The sequence below is a fragment of the Desmodus rotundus genome, chromosome 6 (genome assembly GCF_022682495.2).
Source record: "Desmodus rotundus isolate HL8 chromosome 6, HLdesRot8A.1, whole genome shotgun sequence".
NCBI lineage: Eukaryota > Metazoa > Chordata > Mammalia > Chiroptera > Phyllostomidae > Desmodus > Desmodus rotundus.
Window position 1 is genome coordinate 117,882,547 of NC_071392.1, and position 16,027 is coordinate 117,898,573.

The 16,027-nt window shown below is 57.2% G+C and overlaps 1 protein-coding gene across 2 annotated transcripts in view; it reads left to right on the plus strand.

The window, feature by feature from the left end:
* HSPA12B (heat shock protein family A (Hsp70) member 12B) overlaps positions 1-16,027 on the plus strand; it is a 17,974-nt gene continuing 1,947 nt past the window's right edge. Inside the window, exons 1-12 of one of the 2 annotated variants that reach the window (XM_024559815.4) lie at positions 1-120; positions 4,769-4,828; positions 6,577-6,674; positions 7,699-7,823; positions 10,036-10,222; positions 10,555-10,659; positions 10,966-11,082; positions 13,018-13,192; positions 13,964-14,050; positions 14,488-14,592; positions 14,692-14,950; positions 15,441-15,544. In XM_024559815.4, coding sequence (XP_024415583.2) covers positions 4,786-4,828; positions 6,577-6,674; positions 7,699-7,823; positions 10,036-10,222; positions 10,555-10,659; positions 10,966-11,082; positions 13,018-13,192; positions 13,964-14,050; positions 14,488-14,592; positions 14,692-14,950; positions 15,441-15,544 — 1,405 coding nt within the window. In that variant the 5' untranslated portion in view covers positions 1-120; positions 4,769-4,785. The remainder of the gene's footprint in view (positions 121-4,768; positions 4,829-6,576; positions 6,675-7,698; positions 7,824-10,035; positions 10,223-10,554; positions 10,660-10,965; positions 11,083-13,017; positions 13,193-13,963; positions 14,051-14,487; positions 14,593-14,691; positions 14,951-15,440; positions 15,545-16,027) is intronic. The other variant, XM_045194736.3, reaches the window with a different exon arrangement.

Sequence of the window (16,027 nt, forward strand, 5' to 3'; positions counted from 1 at the left end):
GTGGGCGGCGCGGGGCCCGGCGCACGTCGAGGGCTGCGGCCGCCGCCCAGGGCGCTGCCACAGGGTGAGGGGCCGCGATCGAGGCGGCAGGACAGAGACTGCGCTGTCGGGAGTGTGGAGGTGAGTTCTGGGGCAAGAGGCTGGGGAGCTCGCAGAGAAGAGAAAGGCGCAGAGATTAACCATCCATCCCATCCTGGGCTGCTGGCTGAGACCCCACCACAGACCTCCTGGGTTTGGGGGTCCGAGTCGGGGACAGATCTGCAAGCTCCTCTCTGGTGCGGGGCTGCGACTGTGGACTCCCATCCAGACTTTAGAACCCCACACATTCTCTGCAGACAGTGAGGGGCTGGAGAGACTCCTGTGCTGTGGGAAGGGGGTGGGCGCTGGTGTGGGGCTGGAGGCTGCTCCACGGGGCCTTGTGGAGGGCACGTCCCTAGACCTAAGGTAGATACCTGGGTGTGTGTGTGTGTGTGTGTGTGTGTGTGTTTTGGAGAGCATCTTGGATTGGGAGTTCCCAGGGCCTGTGGTCCCAGGAGTTCCAGAACGGCTAGATGGCCAGGGTGCCACAGTAACAGACTGGGGACTGGCCTTCTGACCAGTACCTCTGGATTCCCTCTGTGAGGCTAGCTTCCGGGTCCAGGTGGGCTGGGGTCTGGGCCCCCTGCGGGACCGTGGAGCCTATTTGCAAAGCAGGCTTGTGTAGAGGAGAGGCTGGGAGGGAGTGAGCTCTGAAATACCAACTCTCTGTGAGCGCAGAGGTAGCTCTGGAGCCCCAGAAGGAGAAGGAGGTGATGGGGAACTGATGGGGGGACGGTGGGAGGGGCTTCAGGGCCTGGGCTCTGTGGGACAGAGGTTGTTTGTGAGCTGGCTGCTCCCCTGATGAGGACCCATGGGGGTGGAGCAGGATGTATGGAAAGAAAAGTTGAGGACGGGAGGGGCCTCAGGAGGCCATTCCTGTCACCCCTGCCACAGCACAGAAGGAGGCAGCCCCGCACTGGTCTCTCTCCTGGAGGGCTCCTCCCCAGAGACAGATGGGAGCAGCCTTTGGGGTTTCTGATCTGCCCCTTGGGCCCTGTTTGGCCCAATCTCTGGCTTGAGAGAAATGCCTATGGCCTCTCTCTGCCTGCAGACAGATTCCTGTTCCCTTCAAGGGCTGGCAGGAGGCAGAGGAGTGGGTGAGAGAGGCTGCAGATCTGTAGGGGAGAGAGGGGAGCTGTGAAGATCTTCCTGCCAATGATTGGGAGGAAGAGCTCACGGGCCGAGGACAGGTATGTGTGGAGCCCTGAAATCCAGCAGCACCACACGCCCCCAGCGCTCCGGGGGGGGCGTCAGTACCCAGCCTTGACACGCCATCCCAGGAATTCCTTGGAGAATTCTCTCCATCAGGCAAGATGTCCTAGGTTTTGTGACTCTGGGGGACACTCTAGGATGGGAGTCTCCAGTTTCGAGTCCCCATTCAGCCACACCTCATGACTGATAGATCATACCTGTTGGGTAGAAATCAGTGTCAGGAGTCAAGGTGAAGCTGAAGATCAGAGGTCGATATGAGGTTGAGGGGTAGGGGTCATCAGTCCATGGGCAAGGATGGGTCAGTGCATGGGCAGAGTTAAGGATCTGTGTCTGTGGGTAGGGTAGGGGTCAGGCTGGGGTCAGAGTTTAACCGTGTAGCCAGGAAATGAAGTCACTTTCTGTGTAAATCAAACTGTCCCACCCAATTTGTCTCGAACCCTAAGCATCACCAGTCTGAAATTAGTGGGCCCCTGGGGCAGGGTCTACCTCACCCCATTTCCAGCCGTGGACTCTGCCCAGACGTAGCTTTTGGAGCTGAGGTTGTCCTGAGGCCCATTCTGCTTAAACGGTTCTGGGCGTGTGTGCATGGGGGGGAAGGCGTCCTGAAGATGGATGGGCTGCCATCCCTTCTACCTCCACCACTCCAGGAAACCAGCAAGATCCTCCTTCTTTAACACCAACCGATTCCAGTCTTCCCTTTCTCCCTAAAGAATGCAGAGTGACTGCAATAAAACTCTCAATAAGGCCAACATCTTCTGACGAGAGAAAATTCAGAATCCACATCCTGAAGGGGAAGAACGTTACTCACATCTGTCCAACTCGCTGCCTTTGGTCAACCACCTTTTTTACCTGGACTTGATCCCCACAAGCCCCCTGTGTGACCCACGTTGCAGGAAAGGCTCTGGGGCACAGAAAGGCACGGGGTGCACTCCAGCCAGGCACCGAAATAGGCCCTTGCCAGCCCTGAGACCCCAGTGGAGGGCACCCAGTGAATCACACACCCAGAGATGGGGGGTAACTGGACCAGCTTCAGGCAGCTGGGGGGATTACAGGCACCCAGTTACGATGTGGAATCCAGCTTAGAGTGACGGCTCCTGACTCTTCTTCCCTGGTAGTTGTGGCTTGTTTCTCCTCCAGCTACAATAGCCTTGGTCCAGAAAACCTATTTGTTCATCGACCAAAGTGTTTCCCCATCACTTAGCTCAGAACCTGGCACGAAGACATGGTCAGTAAGTTTTTTTCATTAAAAAATGTATTGTATTTTTTGACAGAGGGGAAGGGAGAAAGAGAAGGAGAGAAACATCAATGTGTGGTTGCCTCCCACGCGCCACCCACTGGGGACCTGGCCCACAACCCAGGCACGTGCGCTGGCTGGAAATCGAACTGGCGACCCTTTAGTTTGCAGGCTGGTGCTCGATCCACTGAGCTACACCAGCCAGGGCAAAATGCTCACTAAGTTTTTGCTCGAGAATCAAAACAATGAACAAATAAGGCTGCCAGCCTCTCCCCTGTGGCCTTGACTCAATGTATGCTGGTAAATGTTTTACGGTCGACTCTGCAAAAGGGAGAACAACCTGATTTGTAACGTTTGCCAATTTCTGTGGTGTAAAGGCCCCCACCGTGCCTTATTTCAGGCTACCCATGTGATGTCAGTGAATGTGGAATTGGAAAGAGACGCACAGAATCGGCTTTTACCAGTTGGTGGGAACCAGCTCCAAGGCGCCACTCCATCAGCCTGAACTGGGCTCTTGTCCCTGGCTCTCAAAGCCTGTACCCACCCTATGTGCTTTCCCTTTTCTCAGCATCACCTAGCTGCTCTGTGAGTGCCCGTGACCAGCCCCTGGCTTTCCCCTGACTCCGATTCTTGGGCACCCAATTGTGCGTCCCCAGTGATAGCAGGCTTGAGTGTGTCTGTGAATATCCATGGTGCTGGCCTTGCGGGAGTATCCTGGACATGTCTGTGTATGACGGGACTGAGTGTGTGTGAACTGTTTGTGAGCAAGAGTGGGTGTATGTGCAGGGGGTGGGGCATGGGTGACAGTGCCCAGCTCCGTGTCTGGCCGTGTTCTATTAGCAAAACTTCCCGATCGGGCCACTGGATACATAGAGGGAGAACGGGCTCGGGGCAGCTCTCCTCAAGCTTTATGTTCCCCAGGTGCTGCCCGTACATCAGCTGCTGATCTCAGCCTCCTTCCTGGAAGTGCCAGCTCCCTTCTCTTACCCTTGCTCACTCCTCACCTGACTCCCACCACATCTCCATCATTCCACAGAACGCAGCCCTGGGCCATTCAAACAGGTGTTTCCAGTCTCATGTGACAACCACAATTATCAGGAAACCACTGCAGGCTTCTTGGTGTCCTCAGCCCACCCACCTTCCTCAGTCAGCCTTTACATGCAGGCTCCCTTCCCTTTCCTCCCTCCACCCTGCCGTCTGCAATGACCCCCCATGTGCACCTCCACCTCAGCTCCTCCCTGACCTCCAGATCACGTGGCCTCTGGCTCCTTGGTCTGTACTGCGCTCCCGGAAGTTTCGAAACTGCACCCAGAACACAGCCCCTCTCCCCCTGCGCTTCTCCAGCGTTCTCCATCTCATCACCCACTTCCTAGTTTGAACCAGACAATTTCATCCCTGTCGGCTCCTTCTTCCTAATCCCACATATCCAGTCCAGTTGGTTTCAACCTCTAACTCTAGTGTCTCCACTTCTGTCTCCAGATACACAGCCATAACCATCATCAGTTGCCTGGAGCCCTGAGTGGGCTCCTACTTCCATTTCGCCCGTTGCCATCCACACTCCCCATACAGTGTAAGGGACTTAAAAAAAATGCATACCTAGTCATGCCCCCACCTCTGCTCTGCCACTTCAAACCTTCCAAGGTTTGCTGTTGCCCTTCGTGTAAAACCAAATCTAAAATAGGGGCCAGGAGGGCCTGCCTGCAGGGTCTGGCCAGCCCAGCCCCTCTCCCCAGCCTCACCTTGCTCCCCTTTCTGTCTCGCTTGTTTCCAGCTGTGACCTTGACAGCATCCTTTGTAACCTCAAATTCACTTGGGTGATTATCTGATTACAATCAGTTTCCTCCCTGCGGCAGGCTGTGGGCCCCTGGGGCAGAGACAGTGTCTCTCTGGGCCACTGATGTCCCCCAGCACTTGGCACCCAGCGGGCACCAAAAACATTCAGGAGCATCCTGATTCCAACAAGGCACCTGTTAAAAAGGCCTTTTGAGACCAGCTGGGTCTGTGGGACGGGTCATTCGATGAGATTAAGGAATTATCGTTAGTTTTGTTACACGAGGCAATGGTGTGCTGGCGACGCATCTGGAAGTCTCTGTTGGAGAGACGCACTGAAGAATTTATAGGTGAAACAGCATGATGTCTGGGATTGCTTCAAAGGACTCCAGCCCAAAGTAAATAAATAAAACATTCAACCAGGGAACAACGGAACAAATAAATGCCATTCTGCATGTCTGTTCCTGTTCACAGCCACCGGGCCTGCAGAGATGCTGGCCGTCCCGGAGCTGGGCGTGCAGGGGCTGTACATCGGTAAGAGCCCCCTCACCTCTGCCCCCACCCACCACTCCACTTGCCCCAGCACTGAGACGCACCCCGGTCCGCACAGGGGTGCCTCTCCCAGAAGTTCCTGAGAACGTGTATGTGTGTGTGCAGGGAGGGCTGTGCACACGGGACTGCATCTGTAAGTGTGTGCACGTGTGTGCACTTCACACACATGCACACAGGACACATCTGTTTGTGGGACCCCTGCACATCTATTAGTGTGTGAGTGTGCAGAGCAGTTCTGTGTGCAAAGGACTGTATGCCTATGCATGTTTTGTGCAGGGTCTGTGTGCACAGGACCTGGTGTGAGTGTGAGTGTGTGTGTGTGTCTGTCTGTCTGTGGGCAGATCACTGTGCACGGGGCCTTGAGTGAGAGTTCGTATGTGGGCAAGCAGATCCGTATCCACAGAATTCTGTGTGTGTGTGAGTGTGTGTGTGCATCTGCCTGTGGCCTCTCTGCAGGCGTGGGAAGCCAGGAGGCAGGAGGGACACTCCTCAGGAAGTCCACTCACAAAGACCTGGTGGGCTGGGCCTTCCTTCCTGCCTCCCTTCCCAGGCTCAAGCAACATAGCGACTTGGCCCCTCAAGCTGGAGCCAGTGGCAGGGCCTCAGCCCATGCTGGCCACCCGAGGAAAGGGAGCCCTGTGGGTGTGACCACCATGTCCCTGCCCTCTCCAGCACCCCAAGACAGACTCCAGCTCTGTCCAGGCACTTTCTAGAGTCCCCCACATTATCAGCCCCTATGTTCTCAGGGTATCCCTAGGCCAGGAAAGACTGGGAGCTGTCAGGGCCACATGCCAGGGCAGCCGCTGAGGGAGCACAGGCCTCAAGCCTAGGTCGGCCTGAAGCCAAAGAGACCAGTTTGCTTTGTCCCTGGGTCTCCATGCCAGACCCCACCCACCTCCCTATCCCCATCCATGAATCTCAGGGCAGCCCCAGTCCTCCTCCCAGGGGCCCTTAGCAAAGCCCAGTGTGGTGGTGACAGGCCACCACCCACAGCTGGGGGATGTCTAGCCAGGCAGACCCCTGAGCTGCCTGAGCCTGCAGTCTAGGCTTTGAGCTGCCTGATGGGGGCCGTGCTGCTTCCTCCCACCAAAGGTCCAGCTCAGTCTGGGCCTGTGAGGGGATCGAAGTGGGACCTCGTGCCCCTAACGCTGGCTCCAGGTATATGTGCGAGGGGCGGGGACAACTTGGGATCCACTTCCTACTTTTGTGGACACCCCTCAGGGCTGGAGGAGGTGTTGCCCCACTTCATTCTGACCAGGCAGCCAGTGGGCCTGTCCTTGGCCCTTGGGGGTGAGGAGAGGGGGCTGCTCCCTTGGGTTCTGACTAGAACCCTGAGCAGTTAGTTTGAAGTTCCCCCACCTTTCTGGTTTCTCCAGCCACCCCATCTCCCCCGGCCTTCTACCTTCAAACTCAGTCTCCCACAACCCCACAGTGCTTCTCTCTCCCCCGCTCCCCACTGCGTTTGAGGAGTGCTGTGGGAGATGAGGAGTCCCCAGGTGAGCCATGCATGGGTCATCCTCCAGGGGTGGTCGCCTGGAACTGATAACAAGCCCTCAGCCTGCTCCTGCCTCAGTCTCATCCATCCTCCCCTCCCACCCAGTCCCCCTTCCTCAGTAGGGTGCCCCTTGCCTTGGCCCAGCAAGGGCTGATGGGAGAACCTCCCAGGCCTGAGGCCCAGCCACTGGCCCCCTACCCTGACTATGACAGAGTGACTTGCCCTCTCTTTGCAGGCTCCAGCCCAGAGCGGTCCCCAGTTCCCAGCCCACCCGGCTCCCCAAGGACCCAAGAAAGCTGTGGCATTGCCCCCCTCACACCCTCTCAGTCTCCAGTAAGCCTGGGCTGGGGATCTAGGTGGTGGGGGGCTTAGGGGGGGGCTGGTGCCCCAGAGAGCAAGGCCTGGTATCTGGCACAGCCCTGGCAGGGCCTGGGCTGGAGGGTGTGAAGGGGCCACTGGGCCTCCTGCCCCAGCACACTCAAGTCATGCTCTCTGCAGAAGGGTCAACCTTAAGTGACCTTGAACCATGGGGCAACAGTTCTACTGAGGTGAACCCCACATACTAACACCCCAACCTCCCCCTCCAGGATGCATCCAGGGGCCATTGCAGCTAGCTTCCCAGAGCAGGTGTATTTCTGAGCAGGTAGTTTTTCAGGGTCTGCACTGGGCCCCCCAGAATTGCTCCCCCTCCTGTCATCTCTAGCTCCACCTGAATACAAGTTATATCTGGGGAAGAGGAGACACGTTGCTAAAAAAAATAGTTTGGAAATTACTTGCTTGAAGTATCCAGGACATAGCCCTCCCCAAGCTCCCTGGGTCATCTCACCCCAGACGGCCTCACCCTAGTTGTCCATCCTGAGTTGTTCTCAGGGAGCCCAGACCTGGCCTGGGGGAAGGCAGGGACCACTCTGGGCACGTGCACGGGGCCTCTCTACTCTGAGAGACAGCCTGGTTGTGTCACTGTGGCCACAAAGAACAAGAGGGTCAAATACATACTGGTCCCTGTGCTATGAAGCTGTCAGGAGGAGCATAATTGCTCCCAGCTGGGCCCAGGCTGTGACTTGGTGTGAGACGGGGTGGGGCTAAGGCAGTACAGACAGAATGTGGCAGAGAACCAGAAGCAGGAAAGCAGGGGCCTGAGCCAAAAGCCGCACAGGGCTACCTAAGAGGCAGTTACCATGTCCAGAGATCAGCCTGGAGCCTGGAAAGGGAGGGGAGCCCAGGCAGGCAGGTGGGTGCATGGGTGGGTGGGGGTGAACCAGGGCTGGTCTAGATCATAGCCAGGGGAGGGCAGGGCTTGCATGGACAGTCAGCCTGGCCCTAGGGCTGTCCTTGACTCTAGGTCTTGCACTTGCAGAAGCCTGAGGCCAGAGCCCCCCAGCAGGCCTCCTTCTCCGTGGTGGTGGCCATCGACTTTGGTACCACATCCAGTGGCTATGCCTTCAGCTTTGCCAGTGACCCTGAGGCCATCCACATGATGAGGTGAGGGCCACTGGGCTCGGAGGTGGGGGGCGGGGGGCGTCCTCACACCTTGGGGTGGGCCTGGTCCCAGAAGTACTGCCACTGAGGAGACATGGGGCACCCTCCGAGCTCCTCCCACTCCAAGTCTAGGCTCCCCTCTGGGGCAAAAGTTTGGAGGATGGCCCCAGGCCTGGGCCCTCAGCCTCTACTGGAGCAGCTCCCTGGCCTCTGCAGCAGATGTTGGCTCTGTTTTTGACTTGAAAACAATTTTTTGAGCTATAACAAACATAAAGTAAAATGCACAGATACCTGGGCTTGTACACAAACACACAGACACATGTAATATACGTGTGTTTAAATAAAAGCGGGTTATCATACAAGTTGCTTATTTTAAACTTTCAACGCTGTTTTGTGGACATTTCATGTCCACACGTAGAGCTACCGCTTTCTTTTAGAGTTGCCACATATTTCACGGTGTGAATGTGTCCTAATGTACCCATTCTTCTACTGGCAGTTTTGGGGGCTCTCTGATTTCTCACTATTACAAACAGTACTGCAATGAATCTCCTTCGTGGAAAACTCGTGCTGGGATTTCTACGGGCGAGATTCCCACGTCCAATATCTCAAATGAAAAACAAGGACGTGAAGGATCAGAGGGTTAACTGGGTCCACTCAAGTCGCACAGTTGTTACAAAAGTCCATTCTGATGGCGAGTGCTGTTCAAACACCCATTTCTTTGAACGCTCCCTCCAGACCTGCCCACCCGGATCCTTTGAATGTATGTTAGTGGGGCTGCAGCCAATAGGGGGAGCTATAGAACACCCCAAAGCTCCCAGCCCAGACTGGAATGGGGGATCAGGGAGCTTCCCCAGGGCCTGGGAGGCTGGATGGAAGTGTGGATGGCGAGACAGACAGAAAGGTCATTGCCCCAAAGACACAGGGACTTGACCTTCATGAGCATGGACTATCGTTCCCCTTTCTCTGCTCCTCCACATCCACATGAAGCCAGGAGGCCCTGAGCATTTACAGCCCTCGAGGAGCCAGCACACAACAGCCAAGACCATGCTGGGCCCCATGGACACTGTCTCTGTCCTGTGCAGGGGACAATCATAGGAAGTCAGTGGGGGACATTCTGGCCTCTTCCCAGGCCCTCCCCACTCCTACCAGCCACCACGTCCCATCATTTCTGTCTCCCTAATATCTCTGGAGTACCCATCCCCTTCTCTCCACGGCCACAGTCCTCTCTCACTTGGACAGTTCTTCTCTGTCCTCCCTCCCCTCCAGTCTGTTGCTCCACGGGGATCTGTGACCTTTCTAAAGGCAATTATGGTCATGCTTTTTCACTCCCCAACTTAAACCCCACTAAGAGAGAATTCTGACGTGGCGTTGGATGTTCTTCCTTAGCCACCTTAGCACTCCTGTTTTCTCCTGCTGCACATTGAGCTGGCCTACAGCGAGTTCTCCTGTTCTTTCGCCCCGTGAAGCTTTTTCACACACTGTTCCTTCTGCCTGGATTCCTGGCTCCTTCCTCAAATGGCCAAAGTGGCAAGCTGGCCTAGAAGGGTCAGAGCATCGGGGAAGCAGAAGAAGGGGGGGAAGGATTTTCCAGGCCAGAGAACTGGGCAGGGAGTTCTGGGTCGAGGTCCGGATGTACCTGTGGACAGGGAGGTTTGGAATCTGATTCAGGTTTTTGGGGGTCTGACAGAGGTACAGTCAACTGGGGTATAGCTGCTGAGGTGGGTCAGGTAGGAATGTCATGAATGCCTTGACAGAGCTTGGCTGTGGAAGACGGCCTTGAGCAGGGCAAACCAGCTGGCTGGGAGAAGGCCTCTGCTAGGCTGATGGAGAGACACACCAGGACGCCAGACCCAGGCAGATGGATGGATGAAGCCTTGCTGCCGCACACGTGAGGAGTGCAGGGAGGCGAGGTCAAATGGTATACCGCTTGAGAGCAGGAACTGAGAATGTTGGGTGGATCCCGTGGCCCCACGGATAGGGAGGATCCTATAAGAGCAGCATTCAAGGAGATTTAACTGGATGCCAAGCACCATCCTCATCTTCACAAGGACCCTAAGAGGCAGGTACTATTATTATTCCCATTTCACAGGCTGGAAGACAGAGACCAGGGGAAGCTCAGTGGCCTGCTAAGGTCACACAGCTCGTCGCAGAGCCATCATCCAACAGCGCAGAGAAGGTTGCTGCTGACCCCACTGATAGCCCTGTGTCTCCACAGGAAATGGGAGGGCGGGGACCCAGGTGTGGCACACCAGAAGACACCCACCTGCCTCCTGCTGACCCCGGAGGGTGCCTTTCACAGCTTTGGCTACACTGCCCGTGATTACTACCACGATCTAGACCCCGAGGAGGCACGGGACTGGCTCTACTTCGAGAAGTTCAAGATGAAGATCCACAGTGCCACTGTGAGTCACACACAGTCTGGCTCAGGACCGGCTCCAGACTGGGAAGCGGCCTAATGGAGGGTGGGCAAAGCTAAAAGGGGAGGGGAGGCGGGGTGTGGTGGCTAAGGGGGCGGAGCTTGGAAATAAAGGATGGGCGCGGGGCAGAGGATGGGGTTAGAGGAGGGGCGGGGCTAAAGAGAGTCTGGGGACAGAACCACCGTAAGATTACAGCCAAATTGGGAGGATGCCCAATGAGGGAAGCACCAGGGAATGGGGTGAGTTTAAGAGAGAGGTCATCAGGAAATGGGGGCAGAACTATAGCCTCCTGCAGAGTTGCTCTGTGTCCCTGCCAGGATCTCACCTTGAAGACGCAGCTGGAGGCGGTAAATGGAAAGAAAATGCCCGCCCTGGAGGTGTTCGCCCATGCCCTGCGCTTCTTCAGGGAGCATGCCCTTCAGGTGCGCCACGGCTCCGTCGCTGCAGTCAAGGGGCCCCCAAGTCTATCTTTTCCCCTTAGCCCACCCCCTGCCCATCTGACGGGTAGCCACTGTCAGAGCTCATGGTCTCCAGTCTCCTGCTATCCTGTCTGGTAGAGCCTGTATCAAGCATACAGGTGTTGGCGGAGAGAGTAGTGTTAGATTTTTCCAGCTCCACTGGAAAGTCCTTCCTGAGGCTTGACTAGTCCTTCCAGCTCGCATTGAGGGCTGAAGACACCCCCTCTAGCCCAAGCCAGCTATTTCTCTCACTGAGCTCTCCTGCCCCAGGAGCTGAGAGAGCAGTGCCCATCGCTGCCGGAGAAGGACACTGTGCGCTGGGTGTTGACGGTGCCTGCCATCTGGAAACAGCCGGCCAAGCAGTTCATGCGGGAGGCTGCCTACCTGGTGAGGCCGTGCAGGCAGAACAGTGGAGGTTGCTCGGCAGGGCCCCAGGGATGGCCCCATACGTACCTTCATTCACCCCACCACTCTTGGGACCACAGATTCACTGTGTAAAGACCTCCAGCCTTTCCCTGCTGGGCATTTTGGAGGGGTGTTGCCACTTGGGGGTGGGGTGGGTTGCAGGAAGAGGGCTGAGAGACAAGAGGCACAACCCTGGCCAGCTTAGCCAGTGTCTTCAGTCAGCTTTCCTGAAAGCAGAGCCCCAGATGGGGATTCATTGGCATCGGTCTATTGAAGAAGGGCTCTCGGGAGAAACAGGGTAAGAAGCAGGACAGGAGAAAGAGCTGAGCAGGGATGTGGCCTCAGCTGGAGTCTGGCCTCAGCCTGATCCCATGGAGAGCTCTGGAGGGAGAACCGTACCCCAAAGTTGGCCAGGGTGAGGCGAGAGGGCTGTTTTTTTGTGCACCCACATCGATGTGTCACTAGTTACTGGGGAACAGGGGGAATCCTCCCCAAGTGAGGTGGTCCCCGTTCGACTGAGGGCAGCTGTGAGCCCATAGCAGCCAACACTCCCATAGCTGGGCGGGGCACGGCGGACACCCACCTGAGCCAGCATCAGTGTGTCCAGCACCACCACCACCACCACCACCACCACGGCCCCAACCACTGTGAGTTCTTAAGCACAGGAAATAGGACTATGAAACTGAAGAGCGGTGATCTGGGCCAATGTTCGCTGGTTTTCTACCATAAGAGATAACCAAAGGCCTGGAGAAAGGATGGGTGCAGCTCAGGAGCCCCCTCTCCCTAGAGATGGGGGGGGCCGGGCAGGGAGGGAACACAGCCTTCCAGAGCAAGACTCATTGATTGGTCCTGACCCTGGGCCCTCGGGACACCATTGGACCTACAAAAGGGATCTCAGGCCTGCCTGTAGACCCCTTGGAAGATACCAGGTCCACCAACCTACACACACATAACCATGGGTCAGGCATGCACCCTGGTGCCTAGGCTTGTCTCTGGAAAGAGCCAACCCTGAGCCTAGGGGACATACCCCTGCAAAGACCAACATGGCAACAGGGCTGTGCCCAGCCAGAACAAACACCCCTCCAACCGCAGTGCCCCTCCTCCTGCCAGTTTACCCGCCCTGTTTCCTCCCACACGGTTCCTGGCTGCCAGCTCAGGAAGGGCTGGCCCTGGGCAGGAAGTATCAGTACCTACCCATCCCCATCCCCCACCCGGTCAGAATCCAGGGAATCCCACAAAACCATAAAGGACTTTCCACAGGGATTCCCCCGTCCTGATGCAGGAAGTACCAGTTGTCAAGTGTTTTTCTCCCCCAAACTGACCTGTCTTGGTGCCTGAAATCTCACTGTTAAGAGTTTCCTTCCTCCTACATTACATTCCCCAGGAAGAGAGTTCTTCTGGGAGTGGGGAGGCCTGTGGCCACTGTCTGACACAGCCTGGTGGAGGAGGAGGATTCAGGGGGCTAAAGGGCCCCCACCTCCTTGGAGTGCGGGTCTGCCCATTACCCCAACACACATACACACACTGTGCTAGAGTTTCCACTAATCCCTCAGCCAGTGCCCAGCTGGCCAGTCCATCCTACTCCTGTGAAGGGGACCTTGTTGCAGCCCAGGCCATCTTGGGCAGCTCGGAAGTGCAGATCCCAGGCACTCCAGGTGTTCACTCTCTAGGCTCTCTTCCTGCTGGGGAACCCCATGGTGTTCTTGGCTGTGGCCATGCCCCTGCCCAGCTTGGTCGCAGGGTGAGTGCGAGGCAGCTCCAACTCTGTGCAGAGTGGAAGGGTCTGAGAGGCCTAGCATGAGAGGGGTGTGATGGGGAGGAGGTGGGAGCCCCACAGGCCCTCGTTGCCTGCCCCGGGAGCCATCTTAGGTGTGACAGCCCGCGATGCTCCTGGCCCTGCCCACCACCTATCCCCAGGCTGGTCTGGTGTCCAGAGAGAATGCAGAGCAGCTACTCATCGCCCTGGAGCCTGAGGCCGCCTCTGTCTACTGCCGCAAGCTGCGTCTGCACCAGCTCCTGGACCTGAGCAGCCGGGCCCCCGGCAGCGGGCGCCTGGGTGAGCGCCGCTCCATCGACTCCAGCTTCCGACAAGGTGAGCCACCTCCAGTGGTGGGTTTGGAGACAGTCGCCCCTGAAGGGTCAGAGGATCCCTGAGACCAGAAGCTCAGTCATGTCCTGCATGAAGGAGAGGCCCCCCTACCTGGAGAAGCCCCATCTGAGGGCAGAGGCTTCACCTTGCCCTAGGGGCACACTGTCTGAGGAGGGTAGGACTCAGCCTAGCCCTGAATCTGGGAGTCTGGTGGGGTGCTTGGGCACTGGACAAAGGAGGAAGTCAGCCCCCACTCTGAGCCAAAGGGGAGGTCTGCAGGAGCTTTCCCCTAAACAACTATTGTCTCCTCCCCTCCCCTCCTGGCACATCAGCTGTTCTCCCCTACCCCGGACATCAGCCCCACGCTCCTGCTGCCAGGACCAGGCACTGAGACAGCTATAGTCAACCTTGTTTACAGGGACAGGGAGAGGTTCCAAGTCCTGAGCTCCCTGGGTCCCCCAAGACCTACCTGCACACACACACACAACCCCTCGAAAGCCTCCTAACCCTGATTTCACCACAGCCTGAGCCCTGGTCCTAAAGCCAGAAATACTTCCCCTCAGCCCTTGGTTACAGAGCAGGGGGTCACCCCATCAGCTTTCTCCAGACCCTTGGGGGTCAGCGCTGCCGGCTCCTGTTTGGGAGTGGAGCAGGAGTTCAGGAGCGCTGGCTGCTTCAGGCGCTCACAGAGGGCGTTGTCAGGAGGATGAGGATTGAGTGGTAGCTGAGGCACCTCCTTCTAACCTTGCTGTCCTGCTGTCCTTCAACCCCCAGCCCGTGAGCAGCTGCGAAGGTCCCGTCACAGCCGCACGTTCCTGGTGGAATCAGGGGTCGGAGAGCTGTGGGCAGAGATGCAAGCAGGTGGGGAGATGGGGAGACAGTGGGATGTGTCTTGGGCCCTATAGGGCACCATATACTGATAGCTGGAGGGAAACATTCATGAAGTTGCCTCCAGCCCCTAGAAACCCCACTCCTCCCTCTTCCATCTGCTATACCTAACCTGGCATCCCCCTCACAGTCTTGTGCACCCCCACCCCACTCCAACATCCCTAAGTCACTCTCCTCCCCCAGGGATTCTCCATGGAAAGGGTTTCAGAGCCCTGGACCATTCCCCAACACACATCTTGTGCCCCTACCTGGTGGCCTTAGATTCAAGCACCTGAAGCTTCTCACACTTCCACATTGCCACCCAAACCAAGACTCAGGGCCAGGGGCAGGGCTGGAGGCTGGTTGGGAGGGGGCACAGGGCTGAGGATGCAAGGCAGGCTCCGAGTGTGTGCTCCTGCTCGCTGCTGCAGGGGACCGCTATGTGGTGGCAGACTGCGGGGGAGGCACAGTGGACCTGACCGTGCACCAGCTGGAGCAGCCCCATGGCACCCTCAAGGAGCTCTACAAGGCGTCGGGTGAGTAGGCAGGCAGTGCCCTTGATACTCAGCCCACCAAAGGCCACTGGTGGTGGTGGGGTCTGCACTGACTTCCTTTTCACCTCCTGCCCACCCAAGGTGGTCCCTATGGCGCAGTGGGCGTGGACCTGGCCTTCGAGCAGCTGCTGGGTCGAATCTTCGGCGAGGACTTCATCGCCACATTCAAAAGGCAACGGCCAGCAGCCTGGGTGGATCTGACCATCGCCTTTGAAGCCCGCAAACGCACAGCAGGCCCTCACCGTGCTGGGGCGCTCAACATCTCACTGCCCTTTTCCTTCATTGACTTCTACCGCAAGCAGCGAGGCCACAAAGTGGAGACAGCCCTGCGCAGGAGCAGGTGGGTCGGGGGGACCACAGGCTCAGGCAGGGTGTGCAGATGAGGGACGCCCCTATGAGGGAGGGTGTGGGCTGCAGGGGGTAGTGGGAGTCAGCCTGATGCACCGCTTGCATACCTGTGGCCAACCCTGTGGCAGGGGGTAGTGCAAGAGTAGCCCAGATGGAATTCGCAGCCCCAACGGGGGCAAGAGAATCATGGACCCGGGGAAAGGGCCAATGTCTATCTCCTCCCTGCCCCCCAGCCACACATGTGCGCAAGGTTGGCGCACGTGCGCGTGCACACACCCACACACCATGCCAGGACAGGAGGCAAGTGGAGGCCCCTCTCCTGGAACTTCATGCCTGGAACAGAAGCAGGCCCTGGTTAAAGCCCCTGAGAGATTGGGGCCGGGGTAACGCACAACGTGCACCCCGTGCCCAGACACATGGGCCTGGAGCCGCAATGAGACCCAGGACACTGACACGTGGACCTTTGCCCCCTTCACCTGCAGTGTGAACTTCGTGAAGTGGTCCTCACAGGGGATGCTCAGGATGTCTTGCGAGGCCATGAATGAGCTCTTTCAGCCCACGGTCAACGGGATCATCCAGCACATAGGTGAGTGCCTGAGCCTGGGTGCGTTTACCCCCACATACACTCTCACACGCGGGAACAACTGCCTCTGGTAGTGCCTGGAAACCTCCACACATCCACACACTGGAATGAGGCCCAGAATTATCTGGAACGCCTGGAGGGTCAGTGCGTGGGGGACTAAGAGCTAGGAGGGATGAATAGTCTTGCTAAATTAAATGACCTCTGTTGCCTCGGTTTTCCAATTTATAAAATGGGGTGATAGTACGGGGTTCCCCAAACTGTTATCACGGGGAATAAAATAAGCTGAAATATCTAGAGTGAGCTCAGTGTCTTGCAAGGAGTAAGCATATCCTTCTCTCAGGTGCTCCTTGGGGGGAGGGGTGTATTGTAGGGGCGACCAGGAGCCCTTCAGTGAAAGCGCTGTTTTCCTTCATCAAGACCGGGCATCCGTTTTGTAATTGAAATGGGTAGTTTCCAATTGCCAGGCAGGTGGAGGGGAGGTGCCCG